The sequence below is a fragment of the Nicotiana sylvestris genome, chromosome 4, assembly GCF_000393655.2.
Source record: "Nicotiana sylvestris chromosome 4, ASM39365v2, whole genome shotgun sequence".
Taxonomy (NCBI): Eukaryota; Viridiplantae; Streptophyta; class Magnoliopsida; order Solanales; family Solanaceae; genus Nicotiana; species Nicotiana sylvestris.
In genome coordinates this window covers 53,195,787-53,212,309 of record NC_091060.1, presented here as the reverse complement: position 1 = coordinate 53,212,309, position 16,523 = coordinate 53,195,787, and the positions used below count along the sequence as shown (strand labels likewise).

At 33.9% G+C, this 16,523-nt stretch overlaps 1 protein-coding gene across 1 annotated transcript; it reads left to right on the top strand.

Moving 5' to 3' along the window:
- Positions 1-15,440: 15,440 nt before the first annotated feature.
- On the top strand, positions 15,441-16,001 carry LOC104233334 (uncharacterized). The gene is made up of 2 exons (XM_009786726.1): positions 15,441-15,866; positions 15,921-16,001. The coding sequence occupies exons 1-2, from the start codon at positions 15,441-15,443 to the stop codon at positions 15,999-16,001; spliced, it is 507 nt and encodes a 168-aa protein (XP_009785028.1).
- The last annotated feature ends 522 nt before the right edge of the window (positions 16,002-16,523 follow it).

The following is a 16,523-nucleotide window of genomic DNA, read 5'->3' as shown; positions in this document are numbered from 1 at the left end:
CGTGCTGCATGGACAACTCACGTGTTGCATGGACAACTCACGTGCTTATAATATCAATCCGCATGGACAACTCACGTGCTATAATATCAATATCTGAATCCGCACGAACAACTCACATGCAAATATCACAATCCGCCTAGCATGGTCACAAACACAATATCATAATCCGCCCAACGTGGTCACAAACATAACAACACAATACGCCCGCCGTGATCACAGTCATAGCAACACAATCCGCCCGGCGTGGTCACATGCATCCAGTCCAAATCATATCACACAAAAACAAGTGTACAAAAACATATGCATATGATGAATAAATATCGATTTTATGATCTTGGACTGGTATAATAACATGCTAAAGTGTAGGCATGTGTAACGTGTGCTATCATAACTCAAATCAAAATTTTCATCACATAATTAGAAATTACCAAGTTTATTCAGAGAATTAGCCTCTTTGTTACCTCAAACATAGCTCAAATAGTTCACAACAACATTATAATTATGAGAAACATCATATCTTATAGCTTAACAGTCAATTGTAGGCATATCATAGCCTAAGCACTACCCCGAGTATGTATAAATACCCCGGTACTCGCACATGGGCCAAAACCCCACACATATGCACATCCATAGCTCGTAGGTATCGTAAATAATTCAGGCAACTAGTGCCTCAACCAAGTTTAGATAAGATACTTACCTCAAACATACCAAAACAAATACCAAGCAAGCCAAACAACACTCTATAAATGCCATCCAGCGTGAATCAATCTCCGAATGGCTCAACACTAGCCAAAAGCAACTCAAATCCATCAAAAAGTGCCAAAGGAAACAAACTCAAACGATAAAGGTCGAATATTTACTCAATTACTCAAAGTCAACAAAAAGTTAAACCTTGGACACGCACCGCAGAACCCGATCTAACTCACAAATTCCGATAAATCATTCGAATACGAGTCCAAGCATACTAATTTCACTCAAATCTAAATATGAATGGATGTTCAAAACTCAAAAATTCTCTTTAGGAATCAAAAACCTTGAATTTCTCTTTTAGATTCACCATTTAAATACTAAAATAAAGATGGAATCATGTAAAATAATTAGAACTGATTCAAAAATACTTATCTCAATCCAAATCTAACTTCAAATCGACCTCTAAATTCATAAATTTCATCCCTTTAAGTTTTAGGGATAAAACCCACAAATCTCCAATCAAAATATGGACTAGTGCATAAATGAACTAGTATAATAATGTTAAATACAAAATTTGAGGTTAGATACTGGCCGCCATGAAAAAACGAGAAGAACGCTGAGAAAATCACCGGTAATTTTCGTATTTGCGGACCATTTTGCGCAATTTACGGGTCGCAGATGCAGACCCAACTTCGCATTTGTGAAGCATCAGCACCAACTTTCTCCTCCTACACTAAAATGGGCATAACTCCCTTATACGATGTCTGAATTCAACAATTCTTTTAGTTATGGCTCCATAATTATGTTACAGATCTAATCGTTCAATCAAATAGTATTTAGAGCTCATTTGTTTAATATGGTACCATTTATGCTTGAAAAAATAAAGTCGAAACATAAAAAACGAGCGCAACACAACCCAAACCAATCCGAAACTAACCCGAGCCCTTCGGTACCACGTCTGAACATACCAATAAGCCCCAAAACATAATTTGGACTTTCTTGAGGCCTCACATCTCACATAACAACATCAAAACCACGAATTTCACATCAAATCAAACTTAATAAACTTCTGAACTTTCGACTTTCAAAACTCATACTGAACCCTATTAAATCAACTCGGAATGACCTCAAATTTTGCACACAAGTTCCAAATGATATAACGAACCTATTCCAACTCTCGGAACCAATCTAAACGTGATAACATCAATGTCAACTCTCGATCAAACCTATGAACTTCTCAAACCTTCAAATTGCCAACTTTCGCCAATTAGCGCCAAAACCTTCTAGGAACATCCAAATGCAACTCCGAGCATACGTTCAAGTCCAAAATCACATCCAGGACTAACAGTACCATCAAAACTCCGATCTGAGGTCAAATACACGAAAGTCAAACTTGGTCAACTCTTCCAACTTAAAATTTCCTTTTAGGAATCATTCATCTTCCAAATCAATTCTGAACAACTCGAAGTAAAATCGATAATACACGCAATTCATAATATACCATATAAAGTTATTCATGACCTCAGACCACTAAACTGGATGCTAATTCTCAAAATGATCGGTCGGGCCGTTACACTTCTGTTCTTTTCGACTTTGCATATGTTAAAGTAAAGGAATATATCAAACGCTTCTGACAAACTGAGAAAAAAAACAACCTTTTCTTGGCAAGAACTTCTTTGCAATTCTGGACTTTGGATTATCTCTATTCACCGCATTGTAATTTGGGTAGGTTGATGATTTCTTCTTTTTTACTTTCGGCATTCCGTATCTGACTCTAAATCTATTGACCTGACTAATTTAGATTATATCGGGTAAGCCCGATAAAAAAGATAATACACTTTATTCAATAGGTTTTTCAGCTTTAGAATTATTCGAAATTAAGATTTTTGATTAAAAATGGAGGAACCCGACCTATCCCACTGCATCTCTTCATGGTGTTTCAAGACTTCCCTTTTTCACTTCTTGAGCATTGTACAATTGGTGGGAAATAATAGGGTAATTTATAGATAAGGATGCGAAAGATTACAATAATTGAATAATTTATCAAATTCCTAAACGAAAAAGGGCCAAAACTGCCCCCCAGACTATTCAATTTGGTATAAATATGTCCTCCGTCCACCTATTGAGCTGAAAATGTCCCGCCGTTATCTTTATGGCTCATTTATGCCCTTATGACTAGCGGTTAATGCCAAATAAAAAAGGTTTATTTAAATTGCACGTGACAACTTTTTATTGGTCCAATTTTAAACTATGAATCCAACTATATAACACACCCTTAACCCATTTTATAGCGCAACCCAAAACTCCAGCCCGTCTTAAAAAATGGTCAAATTCTTGATTGTCAAAAAAATTAACTTCTCCATCTTTCCAATTCTACCACCATCATAGCTGCCTCCATCCCCTTTCCTCCTTAGCAATCACGTTTCCACCACATTTTTAGTTTAGGGCAATTTTGGTCATTTTTCATATATTTATCATCTTCTGCATTTTACATTTACCATTGGAGCTGTCATTTTTTTAACATATTTATCAAAAGACCTTAATTTTCACATTCAAATGTCACTTACAATGAAAAATCTTTTTTTTTCCTTTCTAAATAATCAAAGAACCCATTATGAATTCATGGGCTTTAAATTTCGGAATAGTCCAGTTTTTGCTTCACAATTTTTGTAAATTTTGCAAACTCTTAATAAGTTGTAGACACAAATAGGAATTTATTGTAGAAAATAAAAAATTTATGGCCTATGTACTCCTCCTTAAACAAAATCCTAATATTACAACAAAAAAGGACATCAAATCGAAAAAAATAAAGATTTTCTAATTGGACCCTTTTTGATTAGTATAATATTATTGATGTTATTGTTTGAAAATGGAAGAACGGAGCAAACATGAACATCATGGTTCTGGTGGCAGCATTGTTGTTATGGAGGAAAGGGGGTGGTAGTAGCTATGATGATGATATAGTCGAAAAGATGAAGAAGTTAATTTTTTGACAATCAAGAGTTTGGCCATTTTTTTTAGGTGTCTCGAATTTTAGGGTTGGATTAAAAAAAAAGGATAAAGGTGGGTTTATTTAATTGGAGTCATGATTTAAAATTGGACCAATAAAAAGTTGTCACGTGTAATTTAAATAAGCTTTTGCATTGACGGTTAATCGTAGGAGCATAAGTGAGCCAGAAAGATAACGGTGGGGATATTTTTGGCTCAATAAATAAACGGAGAACATATTTGTACCAAATCTAATAGTCCGAGGATAGTTTTGCTCTTTTCCGATTCCTAAATGTGGAATGGAATCTGTTCTTTTGTTTTTTTCTTTTTCAGTTTTACAATTTCCTTTTACCCATTTCTTGTTCTATCATTATACTTAGATCTAGGGAGGGAAGAGCATTTTGAACCACAATATGGGAACATATATTTGCTGTTAGGAATATGCTTTGATTTCCATACGATTAATGAAATATACACTCTTTTTCTTCCTTCAAACCATTTAAAATTGGAACACAAATAGTACAATTGCAGAAAACTACTTTCTGAAAAGTGAAATAAAAAGAAACTTGGGTTTCATTAATTATCTCGTTATTATCTACTTTAGTTTCCGTTGTTGGTTCCATAGGGCAACTCCACTTTATACTTTTTCAATTCCTTTTATAAATCAATCTTTTATGCAAAAGCTTTCTATAGTTCTATTCTCTGGATAAAGATGACGAATATCTTTCTGAATATATAACAATATAGCTGGCTAAATGACAGAAAGAAGCTTTTCGTACATGTACTTATATAAGAGAGGTTTGGCTTAGATTTTAAAAGGTTTCTAGCTCTAATCATGCTTTTATTCCTCTTATTTGTTAATTTTAAACAATTAGCTCATCTTTAACATAAAGTGTTCATTCAATGATTCATATTTAAATTAGTTAAATAACAAATGTAGTACTATTCAGGGTCAAGGGTTGCTCGAGCACCCAATAAGCTCTAAATTGGTTCACCTCTACCTTTATATATAAGAATTTTTACCTCCTCTAGCAAATGTTAGATACGTTATTTATTTTAAATAAATACCCCTTTAGAAAATTATATTCCATAGCTATCTTTTGATTTTTATAGCCAAATATCTATTTATGGTCACCTCCTACCCTTAAGCCATAAAATACGTTTTGTATTATTTTTCTCTCTCGTTCTTTCAGATTTTTCTCCACCCTCTCTCTCTACGCCAGTCTTTCTCCATGAATACAACCATGATTATCCACTGATTCATCTCCATTGTCGAACAAAATTTTCATTGTCAGTGGCCTGGGGCTCTGAATCAATGTCGAAATCAAGCCCTAGAGAGAAAGATGGAGGTTCCAAATCTGCTATTGAAAGGTAAATTGAGGCTGACAATGAAAATTTCGTATAGTTATGTTTAGTGGTTGAAAAGTTTGTTTAGAAATCAATGTCTTATGTTTTATATCAATGTCGAAATCTTACATAAGGTAAATTGGGGCTGACAATGGAGGTTCGAAATCTGCTATCGACGAGACGGCATTAGGGTTATTCTTGAACAAAGACGACGGAGTTTGGGGCTAAGCAACTTGAAGAATCTGTTACCCTTTTTTTTCATTGTATTTCAATGTATCTCGCTGTATTCTATGTATTTCATTGTCTTTTTTTTCATTGTACTTCAATGTATCTCGTTGTATTCCATGTATTTCATTGTATTCACTGTCTCGCTATATTCCATGAATGTATTCATATATATTTTCTAATTAATATAATTTATGTATTCAGATGTATTTATGTATTTGCATTTATAATTGAGTTTGTTGAGTTATATTAGGAGTCTATTTGTGTTAAGTGATTCACTTTTCGTTTAAAAACAACTGAATAGACCACGATTTACGCTATTTACGTTACTGTATTCACAAATATATATCGTGAATACAGTCGAATACAATAATTGTCTAGTTGTACTCCCCTATTTCACGCCGAGTTTTGTTACTGTATTCATGAATACAGTAGCTTAAATACATCGAATACACTCTAGCAAAACTGAAAACATAGCTATAGGAAGTAATATAGTAAATGATAGCTACAACTAGCTAATAACCACTAAACAATAGTGGTTTGTGAAAATTTCTCTTATATATACTGCAAATCATGTTATGCATGGTAGTACTACTTAAGCATGTAGAACTCGACTAAGTAACATTTTTGTGCACTAGCGAAAAAATGGCACATAGGAGGTGGAAATTTGAGCCCAAATCTATTCAACCCGTCCAATCCGCCCGTAAATTAATTGGTTGGGCTACAAATATTTTAGAACATGAGTCAATTCGGGTTGAGCTCAAGTTAACCCATTATTTTTTATAGCTCATTCTGACCCATTAAGTAGCCCTAATACAACTCATGAAACTTACCCAAAACACAACTCAACTTATCTAGAAATTTACTTAGTTGCACCAATTTTACTTTTTTTTTTTGTATTTTTAACTTTCTGTTCTTTTGTTTTTATGCACCACCCACTAACCCTACCCCCTAATTCCCCCATGCAAACCTCCTAAAAAAAGTATTTTTTTGTATTTTCAATATTCTATTTATTTTTTAAATTTTTCCGCACCACCCACCCACCCTACCCCCTCTCCACGTAGCTACCCCACACAAACCCCCTCAATTTTTTTTTTTATAGTTTTAATTTTCTTTTTTATTTTATTTTTCTGCACCACCCACCCACCCCCTACCTCCCCCCAAACCCTTCAAAAGAAATTTTTTTTACTTTTTTTTTGTATTTTTTTATTTTTTTGCTTTTCTGCACCACCCTACACCTACCCCCCACCCTCCGCGCAAACCCCCTCGAAATTTTGATTTTACTTTTCTTTTTGTATTTTCAATTTTTTGTTTTCAATTTTTTTGTTTTTCTGCATTACCCACCCATCCTCACCTCCATCCGCAAAATATTTTTCAATTTACACATTTTAAAGGTAAAAGACTTTTTTATGCAAGATGAGCATGGTTCTAAAATATGGGTCAAATTGAACGGGTTGGGTTATGACCCATTGTTTAGCCCATCTTGACCCAGCCCATCGTAGCCCAAGTACACTTTGGGTTGGGTTGGGCAATAACCCATTTATTAACCTAATCCATCTTGACCCGCCCAAATTTAGCCCAATCCGTCCATTTGTCACTAGCACATTACAAAGCCTCTTGCTAAGGATCAATACATCTCATCACTGGTTTAATAAGCAAGGTAGAAATTGTTTTATCACTTTTCACTGACTTGAGGGAATTATTGAAAATAAGAATAAGGAATTGATTAAGTAGGTGTTTGAACATAAAAATTATAATTTTGAAAAAAAAGTAATTTTTGAAGTTAAGTTGAAATATGATATTTGCAATTTAAAATTATGTTTGAGCATACATTTCACGTAAAAAATATTGTATTTTTATGAGTAGGAAAAAAAAATTCCCAAAAAGCTTGAAAAAAATGATCAAAATTGTTATGAATATATATTATATGAATGTCCACTAATCAAATATAACTCTCACTACTCTTCTCCATTATGTAGATAATTTTCACTGCTTCTCACCATTATAGTTGTAATTCTCACATCTCCATAACCTTCCCATGATCTTTCTCTATGTTCTTAATAGTTAATACCATGTTCATGACATCCACTTGTATTACCTCAATGTCATCCTATAAATAGAGGATTTAGGCATCACATTGTACATACTTGAAACACTTGAAAGAAATAAGAAGCTCTCATCTCTTGCTCTCTACATTCTTATCTATTTTCTTGTTTCATATTGTTGTTTTGATTTAGTTTCTTAACACGTTATCATCACGAATTACTATTTTATATGGCACTTAGTAAAAGAGATGAAAAAGGCACGAAATTGATTTTGAAGGTAAAGTTGTTAATAGTGGTTGTTTTCTTCTAAGTTAAATGGCCTGAAACATTGGGCAAGCTTCAGAAACTACGTTTCCTGTATGAGTTATACATCATTTTGCCTCTTTACTGTGTATTTGTTTTTGGTCTTCTTTTCTTCTGCTGATTAGTTCCTTAACAAGCCTCGTAACGTGGGCTTGTAACCAAGTGGGGCATTAAAGTGGTTGGATGTTGATAATGGACTTAGTAGATGTGAAGTCCGTAGCACGTCACAACTCTATATGAGTTGTTAGCATTACAAAATCAAATGGATTTTCGGGGTCAAAGCTCCAGGGCTTAGCATTACAAAATCAAATGGATTTTCGGGGTCAAAGCTCCAGGGCCCAGAGGTTGCCGGACCTTAACTGGTGCCTGCACCTAATGGAGAGAAACCATCGGTTTCGCTGAAACGTGCCTGCTAGGTCCTATTCCAACACACAATTACTTTAATGCCCCACTTGGTTACAAGCACACGTTACAAGGCTCGGCAAAATATTTTTGGCGTACCACATATATGCGACCAATGACATAGTCATGTAACCATATTGTAAAATTTATTATCTTTATTTCTCTCAAACCTCCCTTAGAGGTGAGTTGTGGTATTTATCTAACCATACATAAGTACGTTATTATGCATAATCTTTATCACATGAAGTATATATTTTCACATTCGCTTTCAGGAATGAGTCTGCAGTTACAATGCTTATCACAAGTCACATTTTCAAGTAATGGACTATAATCATGTGAGCGTGTCTCGTATTAACAGACCATGTCGATACATATTTCCTTCATATTTGAAGGATTATTTTGAGAACCCTTATTGTTCTCCTTTTTACAATTACCAGAATGATGACTTTTATAATTTTGATCTTTGGCACGGCCATGTTCATCGGTTAACCACTTGTCTTTATTTTGACTTATTATGCATCGTTATCACATTGACTTCAAGAATGGAGCAAATCAAGTGGGACAAACTTCATGCTTTTTTTATTTTTGTTTTTCACCCGGTGTCCGGTACTCACATTGGGGCCCGACTAAATCCGAATTCTCATCGGGAAGTCCCACATTGGGGGTAAAGCGCTTCCTAACAAAGGCGACTCCATACCCAGGGGCTCGAACTCGAGACCTCTAGTTAAGAATGAAGGAGTACTTACCACTCCAAATCAAGTGTTACAAAACTAAGATCAAAGTAACAATATAAGTTTAGAAAAACAAGCTAAGAGATATAGAGAGAATGAGAGGAAAGATTATTATTTCTTCCATGTATTCAAGTATATACAATGTGATGCTCAAACCCTCTATTTATAGAATGACATTGAGGTATACAAAGGAATATCATAAACATGGTATTAACTATTGATAACATGGGGGAAGATCATGGGGAGGCTATGGAGGTGTGGGAGTTACAACTATAATGGTGAGAAGTAGTAGATGTTATCTACATAATGGAGAAGAGTAATGAGAATTATATTTAATTAGTAGACATCCATATAATGTACAATCTCAATTTGGTCAAACACTATATCCTCTTGTCCTGTTAATAAATTACTTCTTGCATTTCACATGAATAAGAAAAAATAATGCTAAAACGAATTATTTTTCAGAAAACAGTGAGTATATTTTAAGAAAATCAAGGGTGAGTCTTAGTTGCACTTTGGCCTATTATTCTATTGGTTGAGGGTAAGACGGTAGGTTCAAGTCCCGTCGCACCTTGTAAGACACCAGTTTAAGTCCTAGTATACCATGATAATAAGACGTTGGGTTCGAGTCCCAACACATTATGACCTAACATAATTTATATGGGTAAGGCATTGGGTTTGAGTCCCAATGCACCATATTGATGATATAATGATGACTAAAATTTTTCATGAAAAAGCATGAAGCTTGTCCCACTTGATTTACTCCATTCTTGAAGTGAATGTGATAACGGTATAAGTAGTTGACCAATGAATGTGGGCGTGCCAAAGATCAAAATAATAATAGTCATCATTATGGTAATTTTAAAAAGGAGAACAATAAGGGTTCTCAAAATAATTTTTCAAAGGTGAAGGAAATATGTATCAATGTCATCTATTAATACTAGGGGCGGGCGTTTGGTATTTCGGTTCGGTATTTTGGTATTCAGTTTATCAATTGTATATACCAAATATCGTACCATAATATTTTGGTATGGTTCGGTATTTCTTATTTTGGTTCGGTACTATTTCGATACAGTTTCGGTTTAAACCAAATCTTCACTGTCTCCCCCTCTATTAACTAGCAAAATCTGGCGCCAACATTATTTTACCTTCAATTACTCTAATATTGTGCTTTTTTTTCTTCTTGATCCTCTAAAGTTGTTCACATAATTTTTTGCCATTCGTTTGACACCTACATTTATGTGCTTGAGCCTATAAGATCCAGAGTATTCTAAAAGTTACATCGACTTTTTACATTAAGACCAATGCTGGTAGCCAATATAATTTGAGACTAAGCACTACACACCAGATTAAGAACTTTGTATTAAGGCCAATGCTGAAAAAATGATCGTTCTACTACACCACTATGTATTTTGAGGTCCGAAAATTACAATGATGGTGAACCAGTCTCCTTTTCCAGTTGCCAATTCTGCTTTCCGGATGCATTTCTCCTCTGGGGGTTCACTATAAATAGATGAAACTTATATAAGAACTTTATTCAAGAAAATGGCATAATTTCATAATAAAATAGATGCCTAATTGTGAATTACCATTCTCAAATGAAAGCTTGAACCGAACAGAGGGACTTTCTCAAATAAATGAAAATATTAACTTGAAAACTTTGCGTGACAAGTTTAACTTATTCTACTTCCTCTCTCATGTTTAAATGACTGAGAGACAAGCCTGAGAATACTTTAAGACATGCATATGCCTTCAGGTTTTTTGTCGCACAACTTCTATGCTCAACAAATGACATTAGAGCTATCGATATTCCTAAAAGGCTCAAAAAACTCTGGTGTGTAGTGCTTAGTCTCAAATTACAAACTCTGAGAAGTCCGAAAATTTTTAGAAGCACGTTGACAGTAGTGAAATTTGCTTTTGTTTCGGGACACCGAAATATTGATCTCACCTTATTAAACTATTTCGGTATACCGAAATACCGAAATATCAATAATTCAATACTGTATACCGTACCGAATTACCGAAATACCGAAATAAACCGAAACCGAAATACCAAATTAATTCGGTTCGGTTCGAAATTCGATTTTTCGGATTTTATGCCCACCCCTAGTTAATACGAGATACACTCACATGATTATAGTCCATTCCTTGACAATGTGACTTGTGATAGGCATTATAAATGCAGACTCATTCCTTAAAGTGAATATAAAAATATATATGTGATAAAGATTATGTATAGTAATGTGCTTATGTATGGTTGGATAAATACCACAATTCACCTCCAAGGAAGATTTGAGAGAAAGAAATATAATGAACATTACTGTGTGGTTATATGAATCATTCATTGGTCGCGTACATATGGTACGCAAAAAATATTTCGTCATGCCTTATAAAAAGTTATTAAAGACAAAATTAAAGCAAGAAATGATTTTGCTTATGATGATTTTGACCATGACAATTATTATGATATAGTTTTCTCCGTGAAGGAGATATTCACCATATGGATGGTGTGACAAAAGATCTTGTAGTACAAAATCAATTAAGAACTCTGGAAGAACTAATTTGTTATTCTCCGGATGAAATGAAATTGTTCATGACATTGATATTATAGTAAGTCTCAAAAGAAACTTTTTGAGTTTCAAAAGATATTAGCCAAAGTGTCTGGCATATTGAGACTATAAATGAAAGGAAGATTTGAATATATTCATATTACTATAATCATATCGGGTAAATGTGAAAGGTTATCCGATTTTTCTTTTATTTGTACTACATATGTATAAGCATGATTATGGAATCACATGCCACAAGTAAACTAGAGGTTTATTGAAACAAAGATTTGAATATATTCATATTACTATAATCATACCGGGTAAATGTGAAAAATTACCCAATTTTTTTTATTTGTACTACACATGTATAAGCATGATTATGAAATCACATGCCACAAGTAAACTAGAGGTTTACTGAAACAAAGATTAGTTGGCATGATCGGTCGGCCATTCCAGTTCAATTATGATGCGAAAATTAAATTGAGAATTCACATTGGCATATATTGAAGAAATAGAAGATTCTTCAACAATTCTCTTGTGTTGCTTATTCTCATGATATACCAGTTAAGGTTGGGATTGAATCCCTTGATACCTGGAACAAATAAAATGTGATATATATGTATGGGCCCAATCACCTGCCGTGTGGACCGTTTATTATTATATAGTTTAATAGATGCATCTATTGTATGGTCACATGTGCGTTTGTTATCAACTTGCAGTTTAGTTTTTGCAAGATTACTTGCTCAAATTATTAGAGCACAGTTCAAGAATATAAATTATGATAATTTATCTTGATAATGCTGGTTTAAATCCAAGTTGGTTTAGCAAAAATTGTATGCCTCCAATTAAGCTAAACCATTGGTTATGAGAACAAAACTCTCAAATAGAAATTTGGTATGAGGTGTATTATTTAAGATACAACAACAATTGTACGCATCTTGCCAACAAGTTATGATAAATTCTCCCTATCACAATTGGTTCAAGGTCAGGAACCAAGTAATTTCCATCTAGAGATATGGATGTGTTATACGATTTAATTGTTTCACCACAATGCACAAAGATGAGTCTCAAAGAAGGTTGGGGATATGTGTTGGTGATCCCAACATTAGGGGGAGAAAACGGGCAGCTGAAAAAATAATAAATGGAATGAATTATTATGAGTACACATAGATCCTCGTACAAGAAATGTGAACTTGAAGTTCAAGTGATAATTCATTTGCAAAATAATGCCAGACTCATTTGCTGACCCAAAAGCTTATTGTCATATTTCAGCTTTAATGCTCCAAACAAAATAAAGTCCATGATGGACATAGTCTATGGAACACATGAAGCGTAATATACTAATTGGTTCCAAAGATAAAACTCCTTGAAGAAGGAGAGGAGCAAATGATAAGGATGGTCATATTAAGGAGGCAAATGCTTATAAGAGCACCACAACATAACACTTTATAAGACCTCATGGGAGAGGTTCAGGTACTTGAAACTATTGAGATCTCGATAAGTTGTGTCTTTATTGAGTGGTGATTGAACCGATATAAAATAATCGTCGACGATATTGTTAATATAACCTTGAGCTGAAATCTGTCATGGAATTTGGACAGATAAATGATTGGCCAAATGAAAAATGCGCAATGAAAATTGACTTCACCTGAAAAATATGAAATTGGACGGATAGTCCATTGTGCAAAAAGTGAAATAAAAAATCAAGTCGATAGACATAAAGACGACTTGTAGCACAAGATTTTTCGTAAATATTTCGGCATTAGTTATATGGAGATATATTCTCCTATGGTGGATGAAATCCTTTTCAGGTTTTAATTTGACAATACATGAAAAACTTGATATGTATAATGAAAATCCTTGAAGGATTTAAATTGTTCTGAAATATGTAAAGTTTAAGCAGATCCTTATGTGGATTAGAGTAATCATGGTGTACATGATTTGTTTTTGTGTCTAGTGCAATTGGTGCACTAATGTATCTGGCTAGAATCATAAGTATAACAATATTCTAGCGAGATATAGTTTTACTCCTATGTATATTGAAATACGATTAGTGTTATATTGCAAAAGGAATCTTTGATATAGATTTGTTTATTCTAACAAATATTGTCAAGATTTTGTTGGTTATGCAAATGCAGGCATTTTTTGAAGTTCGTTCTTCAAACAATCTATTTGTATCTTTAATAAAGCAAGTGACTCAACACACACCAAATGTTTGACTTTTCCTTGAAGAGAAGATTCCAATAATAGTAAAGGCGATGATATTTGTTTATCTCAATTGAAAGAAGGATATATTGAAGGAGACAGAATAAAACATATATTTTATAAATGTTCTTTATCAGACACAATCTTCACCGAAAGGTAAAATAGATGTTCAACAAATTTATTTGCTTGATAATTTGGTGTTTTGTTCAGTGAAACATGAGCAACCTCAATATTTGAGAAGTTGGTATACAAGATCGGAACACGTCATCTCGGAACAAATTGATGTTTTCATCTGGGGGAGCCAAATACGCGCTGTACTCTTTTTCCTTTAGCTAAGATTTTATTCCACTGAGTTTTTCTGGCAAGATTTTTAATGAGGCAGCAAATAATGCGTATTACAAGATGTGTGTACTCTTTTTCCTTCACTAAGATTTTTTCCCATAGGATTTTTTCTTAGTAAGGTTTTAACGAGGCACATGATCTGTGGACATCCAGGGGGGTGTTATGAAATACATATTATATGAATGTCCACTAATCAAATATAACTCCCACTACTCTTTTCCATTATGTAAATAATTCCCACTGCTTCTCATCATTATAGTTATAACTTCCATACCTCCATAACCTCCCCATGATCTTCCCCCATGTTCTCAATAGTTAATACCATGTTCATGACATCCATTTGTATTACCTCAATGTCATCCTATAAATAGAGGGTGTAGGCATCACATTGTACACACTTGAAACACTTGAAAGAAATAAGAAGCTCCCATCTCTTACTCTCTACATTCTTGTCTATTTTCTTGTTCATATTGTTATTTTGATTTAGTTTCTTAACAAAAATCATCTTTTGGTTTTTGAAAAAACTCATTTTCGGAAATTCTCCTAAAACTTACTAATTTTCATGGACATATTTTTGAACAAAAAAAATCCGTAAAAACGAAAAAAGCAATCCATGGACAAACGGGTCCTAATTAATATCGAATTATGTTAGTTAAGTTTATTTTCGAATTCAAATCAAATTCTATTGTATCCGAGCTATATCTAAAAACCTAAACAGTACTTAACTTATGTTTAGATTCTAATGCGATTCCCTTGTATAAATACACATTTGATGTAACAACACTAAAATATAATCCCAATTTCATCTCCCCAAACGTGTGTTTGTTGAGTTTATCATCAGAGAACCTCGGTATCCTTTTTAAATGATTCAATCCAGAAAATTATACAGTGTGGGCGGAAAAGGAAAATAACCCAAGGAATAACGTTAACATCTTGAGTTTCATTGCTTTCTTCAATATTCAGAATGAATATGTCATTTTCTCTCAACTAACTTTTGAAAGTCTGGTCTCTCATTCAATGATCTCGTCTTCTCCTACTAATTTTTTTTTTTGAAAATATATAAAACTATTTTAATTCATATATTTCATCTGTTTCAATTTATATGATGTAGTTTGACCCCGGTATGAATTTAATTTTTTTTTTTTTTAAACTTATGATCTTAAACTTTCCATAGTAATATTTTGTGTGAGTATAAGATGTTGACTAGAGTTAATAAAGCAAGCTGATAAGTTAACTATAGTTAGAAATGTTACTGTAGACTAGACTGTAGTTGGAAGTAAGTTAGTTAGTACAATGTTAGAAGGTAGTTATATTGTAGCTTTTATAAATACACAGTACACTCATGTAAGATAGATGGTTGTATCATTTTCTTCTTAATAACAGATTCTGTTTTCTATCATTCTCTGAGTATTGCCTTCTCTTTGCATGTCTTCTTTCTCAAGCTCAACCTTTAGATCCATAGCAACTAACATGGTATCAGATCTACCGGAGTAGATCGAAGGCAGTTCTCAAGCTAGTCTTTATTCTCGTTACTTCAATTTCAGAATGTGGTAATTGTCCAATTGTAGCGTATAGTTGAAAGACTAGTGTTTACTCTTGAGAAGAAGCTGAAAATGGCGATTGGAGAAGAAACATTAGGTGAAACTTCATTTCCAGCAACTACAACCTCTGGTAATGTCAATTCTACCACCGGTGCAACTGTATTTCCATCAATTGACCACAATCACCCACTCTTCCTTCAACCAAAACACACTCCAGGTAGTATTCTGATTTCTCTTCAACTTAAAGGTTCAGATAACTATGCGCTATGGAGTAAGTCTATGAGGATTGGTCTGTTAGGGAAGAGCAAGTTAGGTTTTGTAGATGGTCGATTTCCTAAATCTAAGATTGAACCTGAACTTCATGATCAATGGGAGAAAGTTAATGATGTAGTTCTCTCATGGATAATGAATGCAGTAAGGCCAGGTTTACTTAGTAGTGTAGTATATGCCTCTAATGCTCACAAGTTTTGGGAGGACTTAAAGGAGAGATTCAATAAGGTAAGTGGATCTAGGATTCTGTATCTACATAGATAGATTTATACCATCACTCAGGATACTATGTCTATTGTTGACTACTTCTCCAAATTGAGAGATCTCTGGGATGAATTTGATGCGTTAATGCTCTGTCACTAGATGTCCATGTCTCGAGTCTAAAAGATATGCCCAACACTTTGAGTATCGCATGCTACTTCAGTTTCTGATGGGATTGAATAAGTCCTACTCATAGTCAAGGAGCTAGATCATGATGATGTCTCCAATTCCTAGTATTAACAAAGCTTACTCTCTATTGATTGATCAAGAGCAAAGGAGTCTGGCTAATTTCACTCAGACTACTCAAACTACTGAAGGCACAGAAGGAGTTGTATTCTATAGTAATAAGAACCCAACAAATGCAGGTGAAAACTTCAAGTATAAGAAGAATCAGTTTCAGTCTGAATACTGTCATTATAAGGGGCACACAAAGGAGAATTGCTACAAACTTCATGGCTATCTATTAGACTTCAAAGGGGAAAAAAAGGGTCATAGTTCTGGAGTGTATGCAAATAGTGTAAATAGTCCAATGTTTCCAAATGTTGCAGAGGTAGGCACTCAGCAAGTCTCTTAAGAAACTCAATCAGGGATACATCAAGTCCAGCATGCTTACATGACTCAATT